The sequence below is a fragment of the Tursiops truncatus genome, chromosome 19 (assembly GCF_011762595.2).
Source record: "Tursiops truncatus isolate mTurTru1 chromosome 19, mTurTru1.mat.Y, whole genome shotgun sequence".
Classification (NCBI taxonomy): domain Eukaryota; kingdom Metazoa; phylum Chordata; class Mammalia; order Artiodactyla; family Delphinidae; genus Tursiops; species Tursiops truncatus.
Genome location: NC_047052.1, coordinates 13,687,088 through 13,710,721, shown reverse-complemented (window position 1 = coordinate 13,710,721; position 23,634 = coordinate 13,687,088). Strand labels below are relative to the sequence as shown.

The 23,634-nt window shown below is 43.7% G+C and overlaps 1 protein-coding gene across 1 annotated transcript in view; it reads left to right on the top strand.

The window, feature by feature from the left end:
• The window catches only part of HYDIN (HYDIN axonemal central pair apparatus protein), a 433,086-nt gene extending 411,113 nt beyond the window's left edge, over positions 1 to 21,973 (top strand). Inside the window, exons 80-87 of the mRNA XM_073796828.1 lie at positions 369 to 646; positions 1,394 to 1,613; positions 3,607 to 3,819; positions 4,678 to 4,841; positions 5,697 to 5,847; positions 9,983 to 10,213; positions 19,441 to 19,665; positions 21,264 to 21,973. Coding sequence (XP_073652929.1) covers positions 369 to 646; positions 1,394 to 1,613; positions 3,607 to 3,819; positions 4,678 to 4,841; positions 5,697 to 5,847; positions 9,983 to 10,213; positions 19,441 to 19,665; positions 21,264 to 21,746 — 1,965 coding nt within the window. The 3' untranslated portion in view covers positions 21,747 to 21,973. The remainder of the gene's footprint in view (positions 1 to 368; positions 647 to 1,393; positions 1,614 to 3,606; positions 3,820 to 4,677; positions 4,842 to 5,696; positions 5,848 to 9,982; positions 10,214 to 19,440; positions 19,666 to 21,263) is intronic.
• Positions 21,974 to 23,634: the final 1,661 nt, after the last annotated feature.

Sequence of the window (23,634 nt, the reverse complement as noted above, 5' to 3'; positions counted from 1 at the left end):
CACACTGGGAAATGTGATGCAGGGAGCCCAGGGAGCGCGCCTTGAAAACCACCGGCGCACTGAGTCTTTTCTACTTGCTCTTACTGTTTCCTCCACCAGAGAACGGGGTTATTTGCAAGGGGTTGGAAAGAGAATTAACACTGATTGAATGCCTGTTACGTGCCACACGTTTTGTACGGGTGGTCTGGGTCTTCACCGTAGAGTAAATCACAGAAAGTTTCAGTAACTCACCACAGGTGACACAGCTGGTGAGAGGGCAGAATGATATTACACCTGGCCTGATGCGGTCCCAGCAGCAGGACCCCCCGAAACGGAGCCTCAGGAGCACCCCACCCTCAGCTGCTGAGGCTCGTTGTCATTTTATCCAGGTCATCACCTTGACACCATCCCGCAACATCACCCTGAAGCCCAAAGAGGTCCGGAAGCTGGAAGTCAACTTCGCCCCGAAGAAGCGTGTCCCTCCCTTCTCCGAAGAGGTGTTCATGGAGTGCATGGGGCTCCTGCGGCCCCTCTTCCTCCTCAGCGGCTGCTGCCAGGCCCTGGAGATCTCCCTGGACCAGAAACATCTTCCCTTCGGAACAGTCGTGTGTCAGACACAAGCCACGCGTCGCGTCCTCATGTTGAACACAGGCGACATGGGTGCGAGGTAGGAGAGCCCTCTGGGCCTGGATTCCCATTTAACTATCCCAGGACCCTCTAAAGTGGTTAAGATATTGTCCCCATTTCACAGAGGAAGTTGAGGCTCAAAGTGGTTATATGACTTGCCAGCAGGGACCCACCCAGGCACTACTTGGGGAATGCTGCCATCGCCGTGCCCGCTGCGCACCACACACCTGCAGGGGGCACCCTTCACACCGACCTCGGTTGAACAGTGCCCTGAGGCTGTGGTATGGCAGCCTTGGCACTGGAAGCACTGGTCTGCACCATCCACCCTCTGTGTCCTACCTGGACCAAGTGCCAGACCACAGAGGGGGTGACCACACAGGGCCATCGGATCCCAGTGCCACCAAAAATAGGGACAACTGTCATGTGAAGGGATCATCTCCACCCCCCTGGTCAGACCTGAGAGGCAGTGCAGGGAGCAGCTATGGCCACAGTCTCAGGAGGGTTCCAGTCCTGGCCCGACCACATCCTAGCTGTGTGACCTCGGGTACACGTGTAAGCGTGTTCACGCACATGCCCCTCAGTGTGCCACTTCCCACCCTGCTCAGCCCCAAGGGAGAGCCTGGAGATCCCACCCAGGAATGACCTGGCCTTTGTCCCACTGCCTCTGCTTTGCCCAGTAGTCTGAACCTCCCAGCTAAAAGCACAGGCAAAATCTCTTTTCTCAGCAGGATTGAGGACACCCCAAGGATATTAGTAAACCACTTTGTCTCCTTTTGTCTTGGAAAAGGTTTAAATGGGATGCCAGAAAATTTGAGCCTCATTTCTCCATCAGCCCGGAAGAGGGCTATATCACCGCAGGCATGGAGGTTTCTTTCGAAGTGACTTACCATCCTACTGAGGTGGGCAAGGAGACCCTCCATAAAAACTTGCTCTGCTTCATCCAGGGTGGCAGTCCTCTGAGCCTAACCCTGTCTGGAGTCTGCGTGGGACCACCTTCGGTAAAAGAGGTCAGTAGGTGCTGCCCACAGATGGGCCAGTGGCCAGAGTGGGCCCAGCAAGCCCCACAGGAGAACTCAGTCAGGCCTTCTAGAAACAAGTGGCCCTGTTCAAACAGTCCTTGGTGCCCACATCAAACATGTAGACCTGCTCCCTCCTACCACAGGGCCTTCGCACATGCTGTTTCCACCGCTGATATATTCATTTCCCCCTCTTCATCTAGTTAATTCCTATTTATTCTTCAGCTCTCAACTCAAGCATCTCATTCTCAGGGAAGGTTGTATTGACATCTTGGGCTAGATCAAATTCTGTGATAAGCTCTTTAAGTAAGGGGTGAACACCTTTCGCTTTCTCTATGGTTAAAAAGTGGGCTTGGGGGGCTTCCCTGGTGGCGCAGTGGTTGAGAGTCCACCTGCCGATGCAGGGGACATGGGTTCATGCCCCAGTCCGGGAGGATCCCACATGCCGCGGAGCAGCTGGGCCCGTGAGCCATGGCCGCTGAGCCTGTGTACCCGGAGCCTGTGCTCCGCAACGGGAGAGGCCACAACGGTAAGAGGCCCGCGTACAGAAAGAAAGAACGAAAGAAGGAAGGGAGGAAGGGAGGAAGGGAGGAAGGGAGGAAGGGAGGAAGGGAGGAAGGAAGAAAAAAATGGGCTTGGGTTAATCCTCTGCTAGCCCTGTTCCTGGAAACCTAACACTGGAAACCTGATAGTTCCTGGCAACACTGCTTATGGTCATAGACACCTGATCTCCATCTCCTGTTGTTTCAACAATGTTATATAAATGGAATCATGCAGTATGCTATAAATGTGTGTGTACAAGTCTTGGCAAGAATATATGCTTTCATTTCCTTGGGTAAGTATGTAATGGTGGAATGGCTGGGTCATAGGGTAGGTATATGTTTACCTTTTTAAGAACCTACCAAATTGTTTTCCGAAGTGGTTGTGTCATTTTACATTCCCATCAGCCACGTCTGACATTTCCACTTGTGCCGCATCCCTGCCAATACTTGATATGGTCAGTTTTTTTTAATTTTAGTCATTCTAACAGGTACGTGGTGATATCTCATTGTGGTTTTTAATTTGCATTTTCCTAACGACTAATGATGTTAAGCATCTTTTCAGGTACTTATTTGCCATCCATATATCTTCTTTGTTGAAGTGTCTGTTCAGATCTCCTATTTTTATTTGGGTTGTTTGTTTTCTTACTATTGAGTTTTGAGAGCTCTCTGTATATTCAGGACACAAGTTTTAAATTTAGATCCTCAGTCTGTTTAGAGTTCATTTTCATATGTAGTGTAAGACAGGAATCAAAATTCATTTTTTTTTGTACATGGATATCCAGTTCCAGCAGCATTTATTTAATCGATTATCCTTTCTCCACCGAACTGCCTTTGTACTTTGGTCAGAAACCAATTGATAATATATGTGTGGGTCTCTTGCTAAACTCTGTTCTCATCCCACTGGTGATCTCTTTAACTCTCTTCACACCACTGCGACATTGTCCACGTTGCTAAGCTCAATGGCTAGTTCTCATGGCTCATCTTACTTGACCTGTCGATAGCATTTGACACCTTGAACAAGCCCCTCCTCTTTCACGCACTTCCTTCATTACATGGCCTCCAGGGTACCACCCTCTCCTGGCTTTCCACCCACCTTATTAGCTGCTGCTTCTTGTCTCCTCTTCTGATTTTTCTTAACATTGGAACACGCCAGTCAGGAATTAGTCCTGAAATTCCTTCTTTTTTCCTAAATACACTTACTTCTTGATAATTTCATCCAGTTTCTTGGCCTGAAAAAAACATTGCTATACTGACAACACCCAAATATATATAGAGAGAGGTAGATATAGATAGATAGATAGATAGATATAGATAGATATCTATATATCTATAGATACAGATATAGATATCTAGATATCTATATATATATATGGCCTGAACCTTTCCTTGAACTCCAGATTTGTAAATTCCACTGCCTGCTTAAAGTGCCTGTTTTCTTCCAGGTGGTGAATTTCACCTGCCAGGTACGCTCCAAGCACACACAGACCATCATGCTTTCAAACCACACCAACCAAACCTGGAATCTGCACCCCATCTTTGAAGGCGAGCACTGGGAGGGGCCCGATTTCATCACCCTGGAGCCCCATCAGCAAAGCAAGCCCTATGAGATTACCTACCGGCCCCGCACCTTGAATGTGGAGAACCGCAAGCATCAGGTAGGTTGAGCCCCAACTCCCCCACTGTTTTCCTGGCATGGTTGGAGGGAGGAGTTGTGTGAGAGAGAATGTTAAAACAAGAGGGGACCCCACAAATGATATTGGATCCACGGGGAATCATGTCCAAAGCTTATCAAGTCCACAGCTTCCCTTTTCGTCCATGTATTTTCATGTTTAGGGGATTCTCTTGGAACCAGGGGCTCAGTTCTAAAATGGAGTCCTCAACTAAGCATCAAGCAATTGATACTTAGTTTAAGTGCACAAATAGCATCATAGTGACTGTAATAAAAATGAAAAAAAAAAAGAAGCCACAGTCTTCCACCTCCCCTCCCCAAAAAGAGCTGTTTTCTTCCGTCTTCACTACCAGTCCTTATTCAAATACAGCCATAGCTACCATCACAGCATCCTCAGTTTTGCATCCTGTTTACTTTTACTTTACATTATATCATGAGCATTTTTCTATTTAACTATGTAATCTTTGTGATAATCATTTTTAACGACTGACTAATATTTCATTGAATGACAGTTCCATAATTTATTTAACATCCCCCAGTTGTTGGATGTTTAAGTTATCTCTAAATTTTCATCAATATAAGTAGTTCTAATATACACATGTATGTATACATGTAACTTTTTCTGCTGTAGGGGTTTTTCTTCAGTAAGTTCCTTGGGATGGGATCCCTGGTTCAAATACACATGAACATTTTTATGACTCTTGGGAACATATTCCCAAGCTGCTTTCCAAAAGTGTTATGCTTATTTGCAGAGCCTCCACTAATCCTGTCCTACTGCCATGCCTGAGAGGTAGCTAATAAAGGACCCTCTGTGTCATTCTGACCACATTTCTTCTTCTCTTAGGGCACCCTCTTCTTCCCCCTCCCAGATGGGACCGGCTGGCTGTATGTACTGCATGGGACTCCCGAGCTCCCCAAAGCCGTGGCCAATATCTACCGTGAAGTGCCATGTAAGACGCCCTACACTGAGCTCCTGCCAATAACCAACTGGCTGAACAAGCCCCAGAGGTGAGGAAGTGGGGGAGACGGGGGGGAGGACTCGCACCGTCGAGCCTAGCCCCTCCCCTGGTCAGGGCCCCTAGAGGACAGTGGGGGCTAAAGAGTCAAAGTTCTGTGCTGTGGCCAGGCATTGCTCAACTGAGCCCCAGAGCGAGTCTCCTGTTCAGCGCTCTCTGTGACCAGCTGATAACTTGAAAATCTCCTAGAACAGAGCCTGGCACAAAATAAGTGCTCAGTAAATGTTAGCTGTCATTATTATTATCAAAACGATAATTGTGGTTGTTATTATTGAAAGCCCTGTCTTATCACCTAAGCCACTGGCCAGAGGAGGACGTCCCTTGGGTCTTGTACTTGCAGTACAAGATCCAGAGAGTGGAGGAGAACAGAAGACCTAGAGGAGCTTGAGGCCAACCAGCCTGGTCCCCTTCTTTTATGGAAAAGAAGCCAAAGGCTGGGAGAAGAGAACTGCCTGCTCAGCATAGTGGATAAAGGCCCAGACCCAAGCTGAAATGCTAGTTCTGCCAATAACTAGGCCTTGTTAACTGAGCTGTCATCTTCCTTCTCTCAGCCTCAATTTCTTCCCTAGTAAGATGGAGAGGATAACGAGAGGTACCTCCGACAGGCACTGTGAGGACTAAAAGCCTGTAATGTAACGCGCGTGGTGCACCGACTCAGTTCTGGCACAAAATAGGCGGTTAGTAAATGGTAGTTACTGTTATTGTTAGTGACAAAGTGAAGATTAGAACCCTGGACCCATGTGCTTTCCATGAAATCAAGAGTGGAGATGGCACCTTGCCTTCTTTCCTTTGGGCAAACTGTCTCATTTTGTCTGTCCTCTCTTCTTGCACCCCTGTGCTCCCCCAGATTCCAGGTCATTGTGGAAATGTTGAAACCGGAGAAGCCCGACCTAGGTGTCACCTTAAAGGGCCTTGATTATATTGATGTGCTGTCTGCCTCCAAGAAAGACTACAAGCTGAACTTCTTTTCCCACAAGGAGGGACTGTACACAGCAAAGGTATCCACATGTTAAGGGCACTGCCCTGGGACCCCGGAGGTTTGACCCTGAGGCTGATGATCCCCGTGTTGGGAGTGAAGATGCCCTCTCACAGCCAGCCTAGCGTTATCCTGTTAGGCTGACCATTTAGAGGGACCAGGCAAAGGCATTCAGGATTCCCAGACTCTTCAAGATGAGACCAGATTGCAGGGCTAGCCAGCCAACGTGTAGGTCCATTCCAAGCCTTCAAGGTGGCAGAATCATGAAAATCTTTAAGCAGTAGGTAACAGTGGACCAGCAAACACCAGACCACAAAAATAATAACAAAAGATCCCTGTTCTGAGGGCTTATAGAGTGTCCAGCATCATGCTGAGCCCTTGACACAGCTAGTAACATCAGAGCCAGGATTCAGCTTAGAGCCATCGACTCTAAGACTCCTCAGGGTCTTTCACACATGAGCGGTTTGTCCTAATTCATTCGTCAATTGAACAAGCATCTCTTGAGCACATGTGCCATATGCTATACACTATTTGCTGGTAATGCAGCAATGATCAAAAGTAGGCACAGTCTCTGTTCTCCTGGAACACACAGTCCAGTGGAGGGAGATGGACATTCATCAAATAATTGCACTATGAATGCATACTTATAAAATGGCCTAAGTGCTGTAAAGAAAAAGAGCATATGGATCAGTGGCTCACTGAGAGGTCAGGGCTGAAGAGAATTATAGAGGAATTACCCGCTTACAGGTGGTACTTGAAGCCAAGATGGAGGATGGAACCACCTAGGGAAAGTGAAAAAGTAGCACGTGAGCACAAAGAAACGGCAAGAATAAAAGGCAATAATAACAAGTACTGGCAAGGGTGTGCAGAACATGAATCCTTCACGCAGTGCTGGTGGGAGTGTAAATAGTGCAGCTGCTTTAGAAGAAAGTCAGGCAGTTCCTCAAATGGATAAACGTAGAGTCACCATAGAATTCAGCAATTTATACCCAAAATAGGTGAAAACATACGTCCACACAAAAACCTGTACATAAATGTTCATAGCATCATTATTCATAAAAGCCAAAAAATGGAAACAACCTAAATTTCCATCAATTTAGTGAATAGATAAATACAATGGAATATTATTTGGCAATAAAAAGTAATGGGAACAAAGTACTGATTCATGCTAACACTGAAATGAACGCTGAAAACGTTATGCTAAGTGAACAAAGTCAGTCACAAATGGCCACATATTATATGATTTTGTTTAAATGAAATGTCCAGAATAGGCAAATCTATAGGAACAGAAAGTAGACTAGTGGTGCGTAGGACTATAAGGGATGGATTGGGGGAAGTGGGAATGATTGTTACTGGGGACAGGGCTTCTTTTGGGGGTGGCGAAAATGTTCTAAAATTGAGTGTGGGGATGGTTGGATCACTTTGTGAATGTATTAAAAAAGCACTAAACTGTACACTTTAAATGGGTGAATTGTATAGCATGTGAATTGTATCTCAATAAAGCTGAAAGGAAATATGAGACATAAAATATATATCAAGAGGTTCTAATACCCATCTAATAGGAGCTCCTGAAACAGAAAAACAACATAATAAAAGGAAGAAAATACTCTATGAAATAATTGGAGAAAAAAAATGTCCAGAGCTATTTGACAAAGTCTGAGTCTTCTAACTGAAGGAACCCACCAAGTTGCCAACCAAGGAAAAACAGACTCACATCTAAGTACATGAGAACAAAATTTCAGAAAACTGGGATAAAAGAGAAAGTCCTAAATAATTCTAGAGAAAATAGATGGAAGTAATATTCACAATAACATCAGATTTCTCATGGCAACACTGAATACCAAAAGCAATAGAGTAATCTATTCAAACTGTTTAGAATGACTTTCAATTTCGAATGCTTTTTCCAGACAAGACTATCATGAGAGCAAAATAAAGACACTTTTAAACATGCAAAGACTCGAAGTAACCAACCCATATACACAATCCCTATCTGAAAGAAGTGCTACAAAATTTAAAAATTTTCTTTTTCTCTTTTTATAATTTGTACACAATTTATGTTTACGTTAACAGATACAGTGGAAAATATGAAACATTAATTCTAATTAGCAAAATGATTCCTCTTGTAAATGAATCCAAGAGGAAAGTACAGGATACAATGAACAAAGAATCAAAATTAAGTTGATAGGTAATTTCAAATAATTGTTGAAAAGAAATCTGAAATTAATATTTCATGTGACCTCAATATAGGAAATAGCAAGGGGAGGGAAAAAATAAGGCAATGAAAAAAATTTTCTTTCGTTTGGAAGCAAATGGGGAGGTAAGAGATTTTCTCATTCATAGAGAAGGGTAGGAAGAGAATTAGAGCTATTTGTAAACTGTAGGTATGAACAGAAAAATACCAGTAAATATATTTATTAAAATACAAGTGAAGGGACTTCCCTGGTGGTGCAGTGGTTAAGAATCCGCCTGCCACATGCCACGGAGCAACTAAGCCCGTGAGCCACAACTACTGAGCCTGCGCTCTAGAGTCTGTGCGCCTAGAGCCCGTGCTCTGCAACAAAAGAAGCCACTGCAATAAGAAGCTTGTGCACCACAACGAAAAGTAGCCCTGGCTCGCCGCAACTAGAGAAAGCCCATGCACAGCAATGAAGACCCAACGCAGCCAAAAATATAAAGAAAGAAATAAATTTATTTTTTAAAAAATAAATAAAATACAAGTAAAATTTTAGGTAAAAATGACAACAAACCCAGATCACAGGATCTCTTTACAGTATCATATATACTGAAATGAACAATAACAACCTAAAAGTGTTTTAAAAGTCAAAAATACTTTTGCTTCCAGTTACGTTGGAGTAACTAGACCCTCACTATAAACAACCATAAAACTGGACAAAATATCTGAGGTAACTCTTCTTAGGCCTCGGACAACAGTCAGCACAACATTGCAGTCCATCAGAGAGAAGAGAAACCTATGCAGTGAGTCCTGTGATTGTCCTCTCTGGCTTGGGACAATTTCCTGACTGCTGTGTTGTCAGCTCTAGAGCAACTACTAAAAATCTATTATTTAAAAATATAGGTAAGAAGCCAGTAGAGGAAATAAAATATATTACAAAAGATTACACATTGATCCAAAAGAAGGCAGGAAAGTAGCAAGCAAGGAATGAAAAAATAAGAGACAAATGGAAAAGAAATAGCAAAAGGGCTGGCTTCAACCCAAACACATAAATGATTGCTTTAAATGTAAAAGACTAAACACTCCAATTAAAATACAGAGGGTATCAGAGCACTCTCAATTTAAAGACAGGAAGAGATTGAAAGTAAAAAGGCAGGTATGTAAAGAACTATTACCACCTACTGTAATAAGATAAACAGCTCAAGGCATTAAAAAAAGCAAAAAACTGGAGTAGACTCTAGGTCACAGAAGTAAATATGTGAATGACCAAGAAGCGCATGAGAAAATGCTCAACATCATTAGTCATCCAGGGAAAGAACTGAAAAAGGGGAGCAGCTTATCAACAGGTCAGACATAGGGGTGAGGGGACAACGCACTGCAGTTACAAGTGTGAGCTCTGGAGTCAGGCCAGCCTGGGTTCTAATCCTGGTTCTGATACCACTCTGCAGGTGACAAGATAATAACTTGCTAAGCCCGTTTGCTCATGTTTAGAAAAACCAGTGAGGGGAATAGTCATGTTGCCTACAAGCTGTATGAATTAAATAAGTACTTCCAGTGCCTAGTACACAGTAATCAAGTGTTAGATGCTATCATTATCATTATTGTTATTATTAACTATTCCAGCAGCAGCAGGAATTGGAGTGAAGCCCACCACAACATGAACCTCTTGAGGTCTTGCTTGTTCTCCAGGGCCACTCAGCTGTCCCCACTGGGGACACCATCTTCAGCACTAGACGGTGCTGCACTAGCCTCTCCTAAAGCAACCCAGGCTCCTTCATGCTCTCTCACCTGGGAGAAGCCAGAGCGGAATACCTGAAGAGAAGGGCTGGCTGGCAGGGTTCACAGGGGCTGGGAGGGCCTGTGTCAGCCTGGTCCCTGTGCTTCACGCACTGCGAACAGGGAGAAGGATCGTGTAGACGGCGGAGGACCCTGGGCTAACCCCTCTGCTCTGCCCCACTTCCTCCCACTCTCTCTGTGAACCCAGGTGATCTTCCGAAACGAGGTGACCAACGAGTTCCTATACTACGTGGTGAGTTTCAAGGTCATCCCTTCAGGCATCATCAAAACCATCGAGATGGTGAGCCCTGTCCGGCAAAGCACGTCGGCCTCCATCAAGGTGGAGAACCCCCTGCCCTACTCGGTGACCTTCTCCACGGAATGCAGGGTGCCCGACATCAGCCTGCCCTCCCAGTTTGTGGTGCCGGCCAACTCTGAGGTATGGCCCTGCCTGCCAGGGGCTCCCCGCCCCCATATCCGTGCTGGAGGCTCCGCCCAGGGGGCCTCTGGATCCACGTTCTGCATCCCTTAGTTGGGCCAGCCTTGGCGGTGGTCGGGAGGGCAGGGGATGATCGACTGGTCGACAGCGCTCCTGTTCTCTCCTTTCCTCTGCTGCCCAAGTCCTCACATAAACCAGGGCCACATAGAGCTTCGGTTCAGGCATGTAAAAGGGACTTGTCTCTATTATGTGTTTGTTTGCCCTGCTCAAATTTAAAATATTCTTCTTGGTTTTCCTAATTACAAAAGTCACATAGAATATATGTGGTGAAAAGGACAGCAAGGGACACATAATAGTGTATCAAGTGTACAACACACACATTTGTCTATGTGCTTGTTTATGCGCAGACCACTTCAGGGAGGTGGCCCAAGAAGACTTTGACAGTGGTTGGGCAGATATGGCCCGGAGTTATGAACTGGTGGGAAGATAAATGCTCTTTTCATCAGTTTGTCACTCCAAACTCTCACTGTCCGGATTCCATCAAAATCTCTTCTGTTTCCCCAACTTCAGCCCACCAGGCCTGTTCCCTGCACTCCCACTCTGTCTCTTCCTTCACTTTCAGAATCTAGTTATCTGTTTTGTTCTTCAGAGAGAGTCTCCATGCCCTTTATTTTATTGTATTTTTATATTTTTCACTGTGAACGATACAGAAAAGTATATAAAACATACATATACATATATGTATGTGTACATATAAACATGTATTTGCATGCAAACATGTTTGTTTAAACAAAAAATTATGAAATAAATATCAGTTAAACCAATACCCAGGCCAAGAAATTAAAACCTGCCACCTCCCCAGACACCCCTCTCTCCCTGACTCCTAAAAGTTGCCACTATCCTTATTTTGTAATGATCGTGTCTTGCTTTTAAGCAATATAGTTTAGTTTTGCCTGTTTTTGAACTTTATGCAAAAGAAATCATACTATATACATTCTGTAATGTTTTATTTCTTTCGCTCAGCGTTCTGAACTGTGACGGTCCTCCATGCCGTTGCCCACAGCTGAGGTTCATTCATCCTCACCGCTGTAGACTACCCTAAATGACTAGACCACAATTTAGATATCCATCCTACTGTGGCCAGACATTTGTGTTGGTTTCAGCATTTGGCTATCGTGGAAAATGCTGCTATGGTTCTTTTTGCACAAGCGCCCTCTTGATGCACACGCGCCTGTATCTCTCCACAGTGTACACCCGGGAGTGGAATCCCTGGGTCATAGGATGCGCCTGCCTCTAACTGCCAATCAGCAATGCGAGTTCACCAACCCTTGGTATTGTCAGAATTTTTTAAAGTTTACCAATCTGATAGACTCCTCATAAACTGATCACTCCCTTTTTACATACAGATTGATTTTAGTTGGGTAACAGTCTGTGTAGGAGATTTGCCTCTGTGCTCATGAATGAGAATGGACCACAGTTTTCCTTCCTCATACTCTTTGTTCAGTTTGGGTGTCACTTTTGCTAATTTTCTCACTTTCTCAATTCTGTGAAAGAGTTTATAAAAGATTGAAATTATGTCTTCTTTGAACTCACTGGTGAAGCCACTGAGAACTGGTGTTTTCTTTGTGGGAAGATCGTCTACTACTGATTTAATTCTTTCAGTGGGTTATTGGACTATTTAGATGTTCTGTTTCTTCTTCAGTCAGTAATAAGAACACTTCCATTTCATCGATATACTGAAAATATTGGTATAACATTGTTACTATCCTCTTATTACCTTTTTTTTGTTTTTTGATTTTTTTTTGGTACTCAAAAAACTCTCATTTTTTAAAATTAATTTTTATTGGAGTATAGTTGCTTTACAATGTTGTGTTAGTTTCTGCTGTACAGTAAAGTGAATTAGCTATACATATACGTATATCCCCTCTTTTTTGGATTTCCTTCCCATTTAGGTCACCACAGAGCATCAAGCAGAGTTCCCTGTGCTATACAGTAGGTTCTCATTAATTATCTGTCGTATACATAGTAGTGTATATATGTCAATCCCAGTCTCCCAATTCATCCCACCCCCGCTATCCATACATCCGTTCTCTACATCTGTGTCTCTATTTCTGCTTTGCAAATAAGTTCATCTGTATCATTTTTCCAGATTCCACAAATAAGTGATATTATATGATATTTGTTTTCCTCTTTCTGACTTACTTCACTCATTCTCTAGGTCCATCCATTTCTCTGCAAGTTGCACAATTCCGTTCCTTTTTATGGCTGAGTAATATTCAATTGTATATATGTACCACATCTTCTTTATCCATTCTTCTGTTGATGAACATTTAGGTTGCTTCCATGTCCTGGCTATTATTAATAGAGCTGCAATGCACATTGGGGTGCATGTGTCTTTTTGAATGGTTTTCTCAAGGTATATGCCCAGTAGTGGGATTGCTGGATCATATGGTAGCTCTATTTTTAGTTTTTTAAGGAACCTCCATACTGTTCTCCATAGTGGCTGTATCAATTTACATCCCCACCAACAGAGCAAGAGGGTTCCCTTTTCTCCACACCCTCTCCAGCATTTATTGTTTGTAGAGTGTTTGATAATGGCCATTCTGACTGGTGTGAGGTCATACCTCATTGTAGTTGTGATTTGGAGTTCTCTAATAATTAGTGATGCTGAGCATCTTTTTGTGTGTTTGTTGGCCATCTGTATGTCTTCTTTGGAGAAATGTCTATTTAGGTCTTCCACCCATTCTTCGATTGAGTTGTTTGTTTTTCTTGATATTGAGCTGCATGAGCTGTTGGTATATTTTGGAGATTGATCCCTTGTCATTTGCTTTGCTTGCAAATATTTTCTCCCATTCTAAGGGTTGTCTTCTCGTTTTATGGTTTCCTTTGCTGTGCAAAAGCTTTTAAGTTTAATTAGGTCCCATTTGTTTATTTTTGTTTTTATTTTCACTACTCTAGGAGGTGGGTCAGAAAAGATCTTACTGTGATTTATGTCAAAGAGTGTTCTGCCTATGTTTTCCTCTAAGACGTTTTATAGTGTCCAGCCTTACTTTTAGGTCTTTAATCTATTTTGAGTTTATTTTTGTGTATGGTGCTAGGAGGTGTTCTGATTTCATTCTTTTACATGTAGCTGTCCAGTTTTCCCAGCACCACTTATTGAAGAGAGTGTCAAAAAAAGCTTCATTTTTAATTTAGCTTTCTGACTCTGTGCTTTTGCCTTCAATACTTGCTCAACGATTTTCTTCTCCTCAATAAGGAGAGCATGTTTGATCCTGTCACTGACACATTTAGCACACAGGGAGCTACCAGAGGCCCGGCTGACGTGTTTTTTCATTTTAGACAACCTCATAAGAACTTTAGGTCTCACAGCACGAATCTTACTACCTTTTTTATGTGACGTCCCCTTTTCATTTCTAATATTGGTTATTGTGCCTTCTCTCTTTGTTTCTTGATCAACCTTGCTAGAGGTTTCTCAACTGTTTTTTTTTTTTTTTTTTCCAAAAAAGCATCTTTGGGCTTTGTTGTTATGCTCTATTGTATGGTTGCTTTCTAGTTGATTGATTTCCACTCTTATCTTTGTTATTCCCTTCCTTCTGCTTCCTTTGGGTTAGTGTTGCTTTAACTAATTTCAAAGATAAACACTTAGGGAATTAACTTGTAGTCTTCTTTATTTTCTAATATACACACTTAAGATTATAAATCTCCCACTAAGTACTGCTTTAGCTGCAGCATACAAGTTTTTATATTTATATGTAGTATTTTTTATCATTAAGTTCAAAAGTGTTCTAATTTTCACTATTATTAATACTTCTTTTTTGACTCCTGGTTTATTAGAAGTTTCTTAATTTTCAAAGATGTGGATTTTTCTAGTTACCACTTTTTAAAATTATTTTGTGGTCAGAGAATATATTCAATATTATTTCAGTACTCTAGAATTATTTTAGACATGCTCTATGGCCCAATATAGTCTTTTTTAAAAATCCTCCATCTCTTTTTGAAAAGAATGTATTTGCTGTTTTGTTGTTCAGTTTTCTTTACCCTTACTGATAGTTTTGTCTGCTTGTTTAATCAGTTTTAGGAGAGTATATTAACATATACTACTATGATTGTGTATCTGTCTATCTTTGTAGTTCTGTCATGTTTTGCCTTATGTATATACTTTGAAGCTATATTACTAGTTAAATAAAAATTATAATATCTTTCTGGTGACTTGAAACTCTTTTCATTATAAAGTGATCTTCCTTGTCTGTAGTAACACTTTTTGCCTTAAAATCTATTTTGTCTAATATTAATATAGGTTTCTTTTGGTTAGCATTTACATGGTGTGGGGTTTTTTTAATCATCATACTTTCAATCTTTCTCTATCCGTATAATCTAAACATGTCTCTTATAAACGGAGTACAGATGAGATGGATTTGGTTTTTTAACCCAGTCTAGCAAGGCTTCCTTTTCACTTGAGCATTCACATCATTTATATTGAGTGTAAATAGTGACGTATTCAGGTGTACATGCAAATCTGTACTTTCTGTTTATCTTATCTGTTCTATGTTTTCTTTTTCTCTTTGTTTTGTAGTGATCTCTTCCTGGCATGTCTTCATTGTCTATAGCAATATTATTCTGCTCATCATTCACCTTTTTTATTCCTTTTCTGTTGTTCATTCTAACTTTTTCCATGCTTTTAGAAGGAAAAGGTGGCCCTGGATACCTTTTGTAGCTTCACGTAACTAAGATTCTCTCTTCTGTTGTTACCACAAATATTTTTTAAAATACAGCTTTGTACTTTTTAGGGTTTTTTTTTCTTTTTTCTCCCCACCTTTATCTGAGCTTTATCTTTCCTTTGCCCTAAGTGTCTCAGTCACAGTCAAATAGATTCTACTCTCAGAGGTTTCTCTCAGCACAAGGTTTTGTCTTAGAAGGTAGTTAAAGTAACTTGGTTTTAAGCTGCCCCACGTCACCCAATCTTATTGTGACATGTTTGCAGTTAGCGATAAACTAGAGCCTGAGATCATCCTTCCAGCTTAGGCTGCTGTTGTCAGTTGTCCCGTCGAGTTTCCCAGGTTGAGTGGGACCCTCCATCTAGGGTGATTCTCTGGCTCTCAGACTGATGTTCCTTTGCTCTCTCTCCCACTCCTCCCAGACAGTGGCTTACTCACACCAGTCTCATGGCTGTGAGTAATCAGCCCTACTCACCCATCTTTTGGAGTTGGTAGCTTATCTTTTCACTTAGTTATGTTATAGATGTTGTCGTTAAGCTGGTTGGTCTGAGTGTTTTGTGGGGGTTTGGGAAGACTGTGCAGCGGCTGCTGCTATCATCTTGCTCAAAACCTGACTGGTTTTAATGTATGACGTGAGGCAAGAGTCAAGTTTCCTTTTTCTCCAAGTGAATATAAATCATCTCAGACTGTGTTACTACAAAGACCGTCTTTTCCGCACTGATTTACACGGCCATTTGTGAAATAAATCAAGTGTCCATATATGCATGGATCTGTTCTAGGTTTCCTATAATATAATAATGACTCAATTTCTGAACTTGTACCAATACCACGGCATCCTAATTATTACAGTTTTATAGTATAGTTTGATATATGGCCAAGCAAGCAATCACTCTAGCTTTATATTAAGACTTAATAATCTCTTATATTCTTTTTTTTCAAGAGTACCTTGGCAAGCATAGCATTGCATTTTTGGCCCTTTGCATTTCCATATATATATTTAAATTAGCTTGTCAAGTTCCTTTAAAAAAAAAAACTCTGTTGGGATTTTGATTGGGATTAAATTAAGTCTATAGATTATTTTAAGAATGTATACATTTTCTGGGGTATTCCCTGGTGGTCCAGTGGTTAAAACTCCACACTTTCACTGTCAAGGGCCTGGGTTCAATCCCTGGTCGGGGAATTAAGATCCCACAAGCTGCGTGGTGCAGAAGGAAAAAAAAAAGAATGTATAAGTTTTCTGTTGATCCACAACAAATTATTCCAAAACTCAGCAACTTAAAACAACAGACATTTATTACCTCCACAGTTTCTGAGGATCAAGAATCGAAGAGCAGCCGCCTAACCGGGTGGTTTTGGCTCGGGGGCTTTCATGAGGATGTCAGTTGTCAGCCAGGACTCTAGGCATCCCTAGGCTTGACTGGGGCTGGATAATCTGCTTCCAAACTCATTCATGTGGTTGGTTGTTGGAAAGGTCCTAGTTCCTTGCTGGCTGTTAGCTGGAGGCTTCAGTTCCTCACCATGTGGCCTCTCCCGCGAGCTGCTTTCAACGAGGCAGCTCACGTACCTTAGAGTGAACGATCTAAAAGAAAGCGAGGGGACTTCCCTGGTGGCGCAGTGGTTAAGAATCCGCCTGCCAATGCAGGGGACCCAGGTTTGATCCTGGGCCGGGAAGATCCCACATGCCACGGAGCAACTAGGCCCGTGCACCACAACTACTGAGCCCGCACGCCACAACTGCTGAGCCCGTGTACCACAACTACTGAAGCCTGCATGCCTAGAGCCCGTGCTCTGCAGCAAGAGAAGCCACCGTGATAAGAAGCCCGCACACCGCAACGAAGAGTAGCCCCCGCTCACCGCAACCAGAGAAAGCCCGCGCGCAGCAACGAAGACCCAACGCAGCCAAAAATATTAAAAATTAAAAAAATAAAAGAAAGTGAGGCAGCAAAGAAGAAAGAGCATGCACAAGACAGAAACCACAGTCTTTTCCTCTTAATCTCAAAAGTGACACGCCATCTCTTCTGCCACATACTTGTGGTCACATAGACCAACCTGGTTCAGTGTGGGAGAGGACTATACAAGGGTGTGAATACCAGGAAGTAGGGGTTACTGGGGGCCATCTTGGAGCCTGTCTGTCATAGGGGAGAATTTGAATCTTTATAGTATTGAGATTTCCAATCCATGAGCAAATCTCCATTAAGTCTTCTTTAATTTCTCTCAATAATGTTTTTTGTTTTCTACGTAGAGGCTTTACTCATCTTTTGTTACATTTATTTCTAGGTTTTGTATATTTTGATGCTATTATAAATAGCATCTTTTTAAATTTTCATATTCTAAATATTTGTTGCAATCATTTAGAAATGTAACTGATTTTTGTATATCGCCTTTTACCCAAACAGCTTATAAATAAAATTCACTTAATAATAATTTAAATTGTAGATTCTTGTATTTTGTACATGTACAACCATATCATCTGTAAGTAATTACAATTTTGTTTCTTCCGTTCTAAACCTTTTCCTTTAAGTACTTTTTCATGCCTTATAGGGCTATCTAGGACCTCCAGAACAATGTTGACCAGAAAGGCAACAGAAGGCATTGTCTTGTTCCTGATCGTGAAGGGAAAGCTTTCAAAGTTTCACCATTTATTATGATGTTTGTTTTGGGTTTCTTATAGGTACCCTTTATCAGATTAAGGGTATCTCCTTCTATTCCTAGTTTGCTAAGAGCTTTTTTAAAAACACTATGAATGGATGTTGAGTTTTATCAAATACTTTTACTGCATCTATTGAGATGCTCATTTGATTGTTTTCCTTTTAATTTGTCAATGTGGCAACTGATTGGTTTTTCCAGTGTTAAACCAACTTTTCATTCATGGAATAAGCCCAACTTAGTCATGTAGTATTCTCTTTTTTATATGTTGCTGGATCAGTTGGATAACATTTTTATTAGACATTTTGTATATATGTTCAGTAGGGAAACTAGCATCCAATTTTCCTTTCTCCTTGTTGGATTCTGATGTCAAGTTGAGGTAGGTTTCCTCTTTTTCTTTTCTCTGGAAGAACTTGTGGAATATTAGATTGGTAGAACTTAAAAGTAAAGCTTTGTGATCTGGAATTTTGTTAAGGGAAATTTTTTGTTTTATTATTGATTAAATATCTTTCATGGTTATAGGACTATATGGGTTTTCTTTATCTTTTTGAGTCTGTTTCTGTAATTTATATTTGTTTATACATTTGTCCATTTTCATCCAAATTTTTTTAATTGTGGTAAGATCATGTAAATTTTTGTACTGTATTCTCTGTTAAACATCTACAGTAATTTTAGTGATATCCTCTTTATTTTATTGTTCAGGAAGAAGTAGTTTTCTTTTGTTTTTTTTTTATAAATTTAATTTATTTTATTTTTGGCTGTACTGGGTCTTCGTTGCTGCATGCGGACTTTCTCTAGTTGTGGCGAGCAGGGGCTACACTTCGTTGCAGTGCACGGGCTCCTCATTGCAGTGGCTTCTCTTGTTGCGGAACACGGGCTCTAGGTACACGGGCTTCAGTAGTTGTGGCTCACGGGCTTAGCTGCTCCGTGGCGTGTGGGATCTTCCCAGACCAGGGCTCAAACCATGTCCCCTGCATTGGCAGGTAGATTCTTAACCACTGCGCCACCAGGGAAGCCCAGAAGTAGTTTTTTTAAAAAAAACAAAAACAACAATACCTACTCATGATAAAAACAAAATTTTAACCCTACAAAAGTACATGAAATAGAAAGTAAAAGTCCCCACAGTCCCATTTCCCCCATCCTAAGATAACTACTGGTAACAATTCGACATACCCTTGTCTCTTTTCTGTACATACATAGACATAATCTTCTTCACAAAAATAAGCTCATATACATTTCTAGAGCTTTATATACATTTCTAGAACCTTCTTTCTTCCACTTAAAATATTACCAGCACCTTTTATTTCAACGCTTAGAGCTTTGCCTCTTCCTTTGTAATGGCTGCGTAATATTCCACTGACGTGAATAAAGAGTACTTTATTTACCCAGTCTCTTACTGCTAATGCATTTGAATTGTTTCCATTGTTTTGCTATTATAAGCAGTACTCCTACTCCTTGGTTCTTGTTTTGTTTTGCTTTGGATGATAATAGAGGAAGGAGAAGGCCTCCCCCAAATGATGATAGGACCCAGGAAACTGTTCAGAGATGGGCTACGAGCAAAGAAAGAACTGCCTGACCTTCAGCCCTCCTGCCCCTCCAGCCCACCCACCCCCATCTCCATAATTATGCTTCTCAAGAGAGGATCCAGTACCTTTTTTTAGATTCAAAGAGATTCCAGATATAGAAATACCCAGACTAGGGAAAGGTAGAAGGGGTCCAGAGGAGGAAAAGTGGGCTGGTTTGGACAGAGGTCCCCCAGGCTCAAGGTCAGTATGAGCATCTGCTACCAACCTGCTGTGAGGTCACCGGGGGGCAGAGGATGGGTCAGACGTTCAGTGTCACCCGAGCCTTCATCTTCTATTGCAGGGCACATTCTCATTTGAATTCCAGCCCTTGAAAGCTGGAGAAACCTCCGGGAAACTAACACTGCACAACAGTGATTTGGGTTACTACCCATATGAGCTCAATTTGAAGACCACGCCAGCACTGCCTGAAAAGCCTGTCCACTTCCAGGCTGTTCTCGGCAGTGGCCAGAGCATCTTTGCCAAGTTCACCAATTACGCCCGGCAGAAGACAGAATACTACTGCAGGGTGAGCAGCCCCTGCCTCACCCTCTGCCCTATGCGTTCCAGAAGTCTGGGCTCCAAAATAATGGGAGGGGGACACGGCGGGTGCAGAAATGTGAAACTCAGACTCAAGTGCTTTATCTAGTTGGAAACTCCCAGCTAGAAACAAAGAGTACCAGGCCTGGGTTCTTCCTCACAGACTTTCTAGCGTAACAAGCTGGGGTTGGGGTAGGGGGAGTTTTGCTTCCCACAACATACTCAGTGGTCAGTACAGTGAGACAATAGAGCTTAGTGGTCATGAGTATCAGCTGTGGAATCCAGCAGACCTGGATTTGAATCCTGGCTTCACCGTTTACTCTTTGTATGAATAGTTCACTAACACTCTCACAGGATAGCTGTCAGGATTTTTAAATAGGTATATAAAACCAATCCTCGCCCATAGTAAGTGTTCCATATGTGTTAGCTATTAAATCAGTGTGAATATAGGATTAGCTACTGAAACAGAAAGCCCCGCAAACCAACAAAATAGTAGTTTATTCCTCTCTCAGATAGCAGTGTGGGCATAAGCAGTTTGGGCTGGAATGGCAGCTCCGTGACATCAGGCACCCAGACCCTTCTTTCCTGATGCTCTTCCCTCTATAGGGAGTTGCTGCGGTGCACACAGACCAAGATGGTTTATTGTGACATCCACATTGCAGCCAGCTACCTGGGGAAAACGGGGAAGCTGCATACGTCACTGCCACTCACATTCCACTGAAGAAAACTTCATGTGACCACACCCAGCAACAAGGGGAGCTAGGAGTGTAGCCTTACACTGGGTGGCCGTGTGCCCAGTTATCATCAGAGTCCCATGGCCATGGTCACAAGGCATAGGCTCTATTTTTAACTGAGGTATAGTTGATGTACAGGATTTTATAAGTTTCAGGTGTACAACGTAGTGATTCATGATTTTTAAAGAGGCATAGGCTCTTGATCATCCCCATCCGTCAGGAGAAGCCTGGTTATTCTGTGGTAACAAACAGCCCCAACATCTCAGTAGCTTAAAACAACAAAGGTTTGCCTCCCATTCGTGCTTCTCTATCCAGGGAAGGTCAGCAGGGGACTCTGCTCATCACAGCCACCCGGGGATCCAGGCTGAGGCGCAACCACTATCTCAGATGTTTCCAGTCATAGCAGCAGAGGGGTGAAAAGACCCCAGAGGGACTTGCTCTGGCAAATAGATGCTCTAGTGTGGAAGGGACACCTTGCACTTCTCCTCTCAACTTATTGTCCAGAACTAGTCCCACCCGTCCACGAGGAGCCAGAGTCTCCGGTCCTCCAGGGGCAGTGGAAGGAAAGAAGCACGGGATACGGGGGGGCAGCACCCAGGACTGCCGCCCATATCATCCCGCTGTGTGTCTGTTTAACATCTCTTGGCCTTGGTTTCTCTGTAGTAAAACGGGGATAAACTAGTAACACCTACTCTTCAAGGGAGTTTTAAGGGCACAGCTTTTGTGTAACCTGCCTGTCCTCACGCAAGCGTAGGTTGCTCATGGCGGAGGGTGGAAGGCTCGGGACGGACATGAACTGCTGGTTTGCTCTTCAGAGTCCTGGGTGAGCTGAGCGTGTTTGTTCTCCTTTCAGACCGACTGTCCAGACTTCCACACGGAAAAGTTCATCTCCGCGGCCCCCGGGGTGCAGGGCGGCACCGAGGCGAGTGTGGAGGTGTACTTCGAGCCCAGCCGCATGGGCGAGAGCAAGGGCATCCTGAGCCTGTCATCGCTCGTGGGTGGCGAGTACATCATCCCCCTCTTCGGAGTGGCTCTGCCGCCCAAGCCGCAAGGCCCCTTCCTGATCCGAGCCGGGTGCAACATAGTCATCTCCTTCAAGAACGTCTTCTACCACCCGGTCACCTTCTCCTTCACCGTGGAGAACCCGGCCTTCTCTGTCCGCGCCATAGACTCCGTGAAGCCCAAGAAGATCAACAACATCACGGTCTACTTTGGAGGAAACCCATCAGGCAGCAAAACACCCATCACCAGCAAGCTGATTGTAGCCAGCCCTCCCGGCGAAGGCAGCGACACTGGAATTAAATGGGTTTATTACCTGAAGGGGATCACCCCTTAGTGGGACCCAGGGCCCGCGGCATCATGGAAAAGCCATCTCCTCAGCCTTAATACCTATGTGTGGTTCTAGCCCTGCGAAGAATAGAGAAAATAATCAGAATTCTAAAGGTACTGTTTTATCCTCCAGTTCACTTACAGGGGCACTTATTTCCGCATTATATGAATTCCAGATATCTGTATGAAATATAGATATTCCATATTAAACATGGTAACTACACGAAACAGCTATATTTTACTTGACAAGGGCAAGTCTCTTCATTTAGTCTCTTAATATATCTCCAAAGCCCAAGCACTATGTAATAATGCTCATGTTTAATAAGATGACACAGGTCTTACACTCATGACCTTCCATCATACAGCACTTAGCAGTGTATGACTCTGGGGCCCCTTTTTTTTTTGCGGTACGCGGGCCTCTCACTGCTGTGGCCTCTCCCGTTGTGGAGCACAGGCTCTGGACGCGCAGGCTCAGCGGCCATGGCTCACGGGCCCAGCCGCTCCGTGGCATGTGGGATCTTCCCAGACCGGGGCACGAACCCGTGTCCCCTGCATCGGCAGGAGGACTCTCAACCACTGCGCCAACAGGGAAGCCCCAGAATCTGCATTTTAATGACATCTCCAGGGGGGTTGTGTGCACACTGCAGTGCAGAGCACTGCTTTAAAGGCACCAGCAGAACTTGAGACTTTGCTGAATCCACAGCCCTAACGCTCTTCGTTAGAGCCCTGGAGAGGATCTCACCAACTCTGCTTTCAGACGAGGTGAATGAAATGGTTGCCCGCCCCGCAAAGTCCCTCCTCCCACCCACTCCCCAGAGGCAGAGCTGGGGGGAGGGGAGCAGTTGGCCCACCACCACCTTCTTCTAAACGGGTGCCTTTTCAACACTTCTAAACCTAGTATGATAAGCAATCGTTAAGACTGCAGGAAAGACGGAGGAAGCCGCGTAGAAGTTGGCTAAAGCACCCACGGTCACAGTCGGAGCGTGATGAGACTCAAGATTCCTCTAACTGGGACTTCCCTGGTGGTGCAGTGGTTAGGAATCCGCCTGCCAGTGCAGGGGACACGGGTTCGAGCCCTGGTCCGGGAAGATCCCACGTGCCACGGAGCAACTAAGCCTGTGCACCACAACTACTGAGCCTGCGCTCTAGAGCCCGCAGGCCGCAACTGCTGAGCCTGCGAGCCACAACTACTGAAGCCCGCTCACCTAGAAGTCTGTGCTCCACAACAAGAGAAGCCACCGCAATGAGAAGCCCACACACCGCAACGAAGAGTAGCCCCTGCTCACCGCAACTAAAGAAAGCCCACGCGCAGCAACGAAGACCCCACGCAGCCAAAAATTAATTAATTTTAAAAAAAAGATCCCTCTAACTGTGAAGGTCAGGACTCAGATATGTTCCCTTGGGGCTGCAGGGCTCCAGCCACCACCCCAGACACTGGCTGCTACAGAAACTGGCCACTTCCCAGTGTCACCACCTGCAAAATGGTGCCTTTAGGTGGCCAGGGGCAGCTCCCCTCCTTCAGCCCCGCTCCAGCTCCCCCCAGGCCACTGAGTCTAGAGCCCAAGCCTCAGTCAGGCCTGGAGTGAGGAGGCAGACCGGCCTCCCTGGGACCAAGCAACCAGCTCAGACCCTGCCCCAGCATGAACCCCCTTCCCGGATGACTTGAGATGGGGTACATCGCTTTCCTATAGGTGGTTCTTATGTTTTCTTGGCCTCAAAAAAGGCAATGACAAAATCGTTTCATATTGGCAAGTTTGGAATGTCGCTCAGCAGAGAGATGAAGGGGAGGCTTAGTGAAAACAAGCATTCTGACGAAAGCTAATGGAAGTTACATTTGAAAGGACGCATTCTCAGCAAAGGAAACCAGGAGACATCTCACTGGGGGGTGTTCAGAA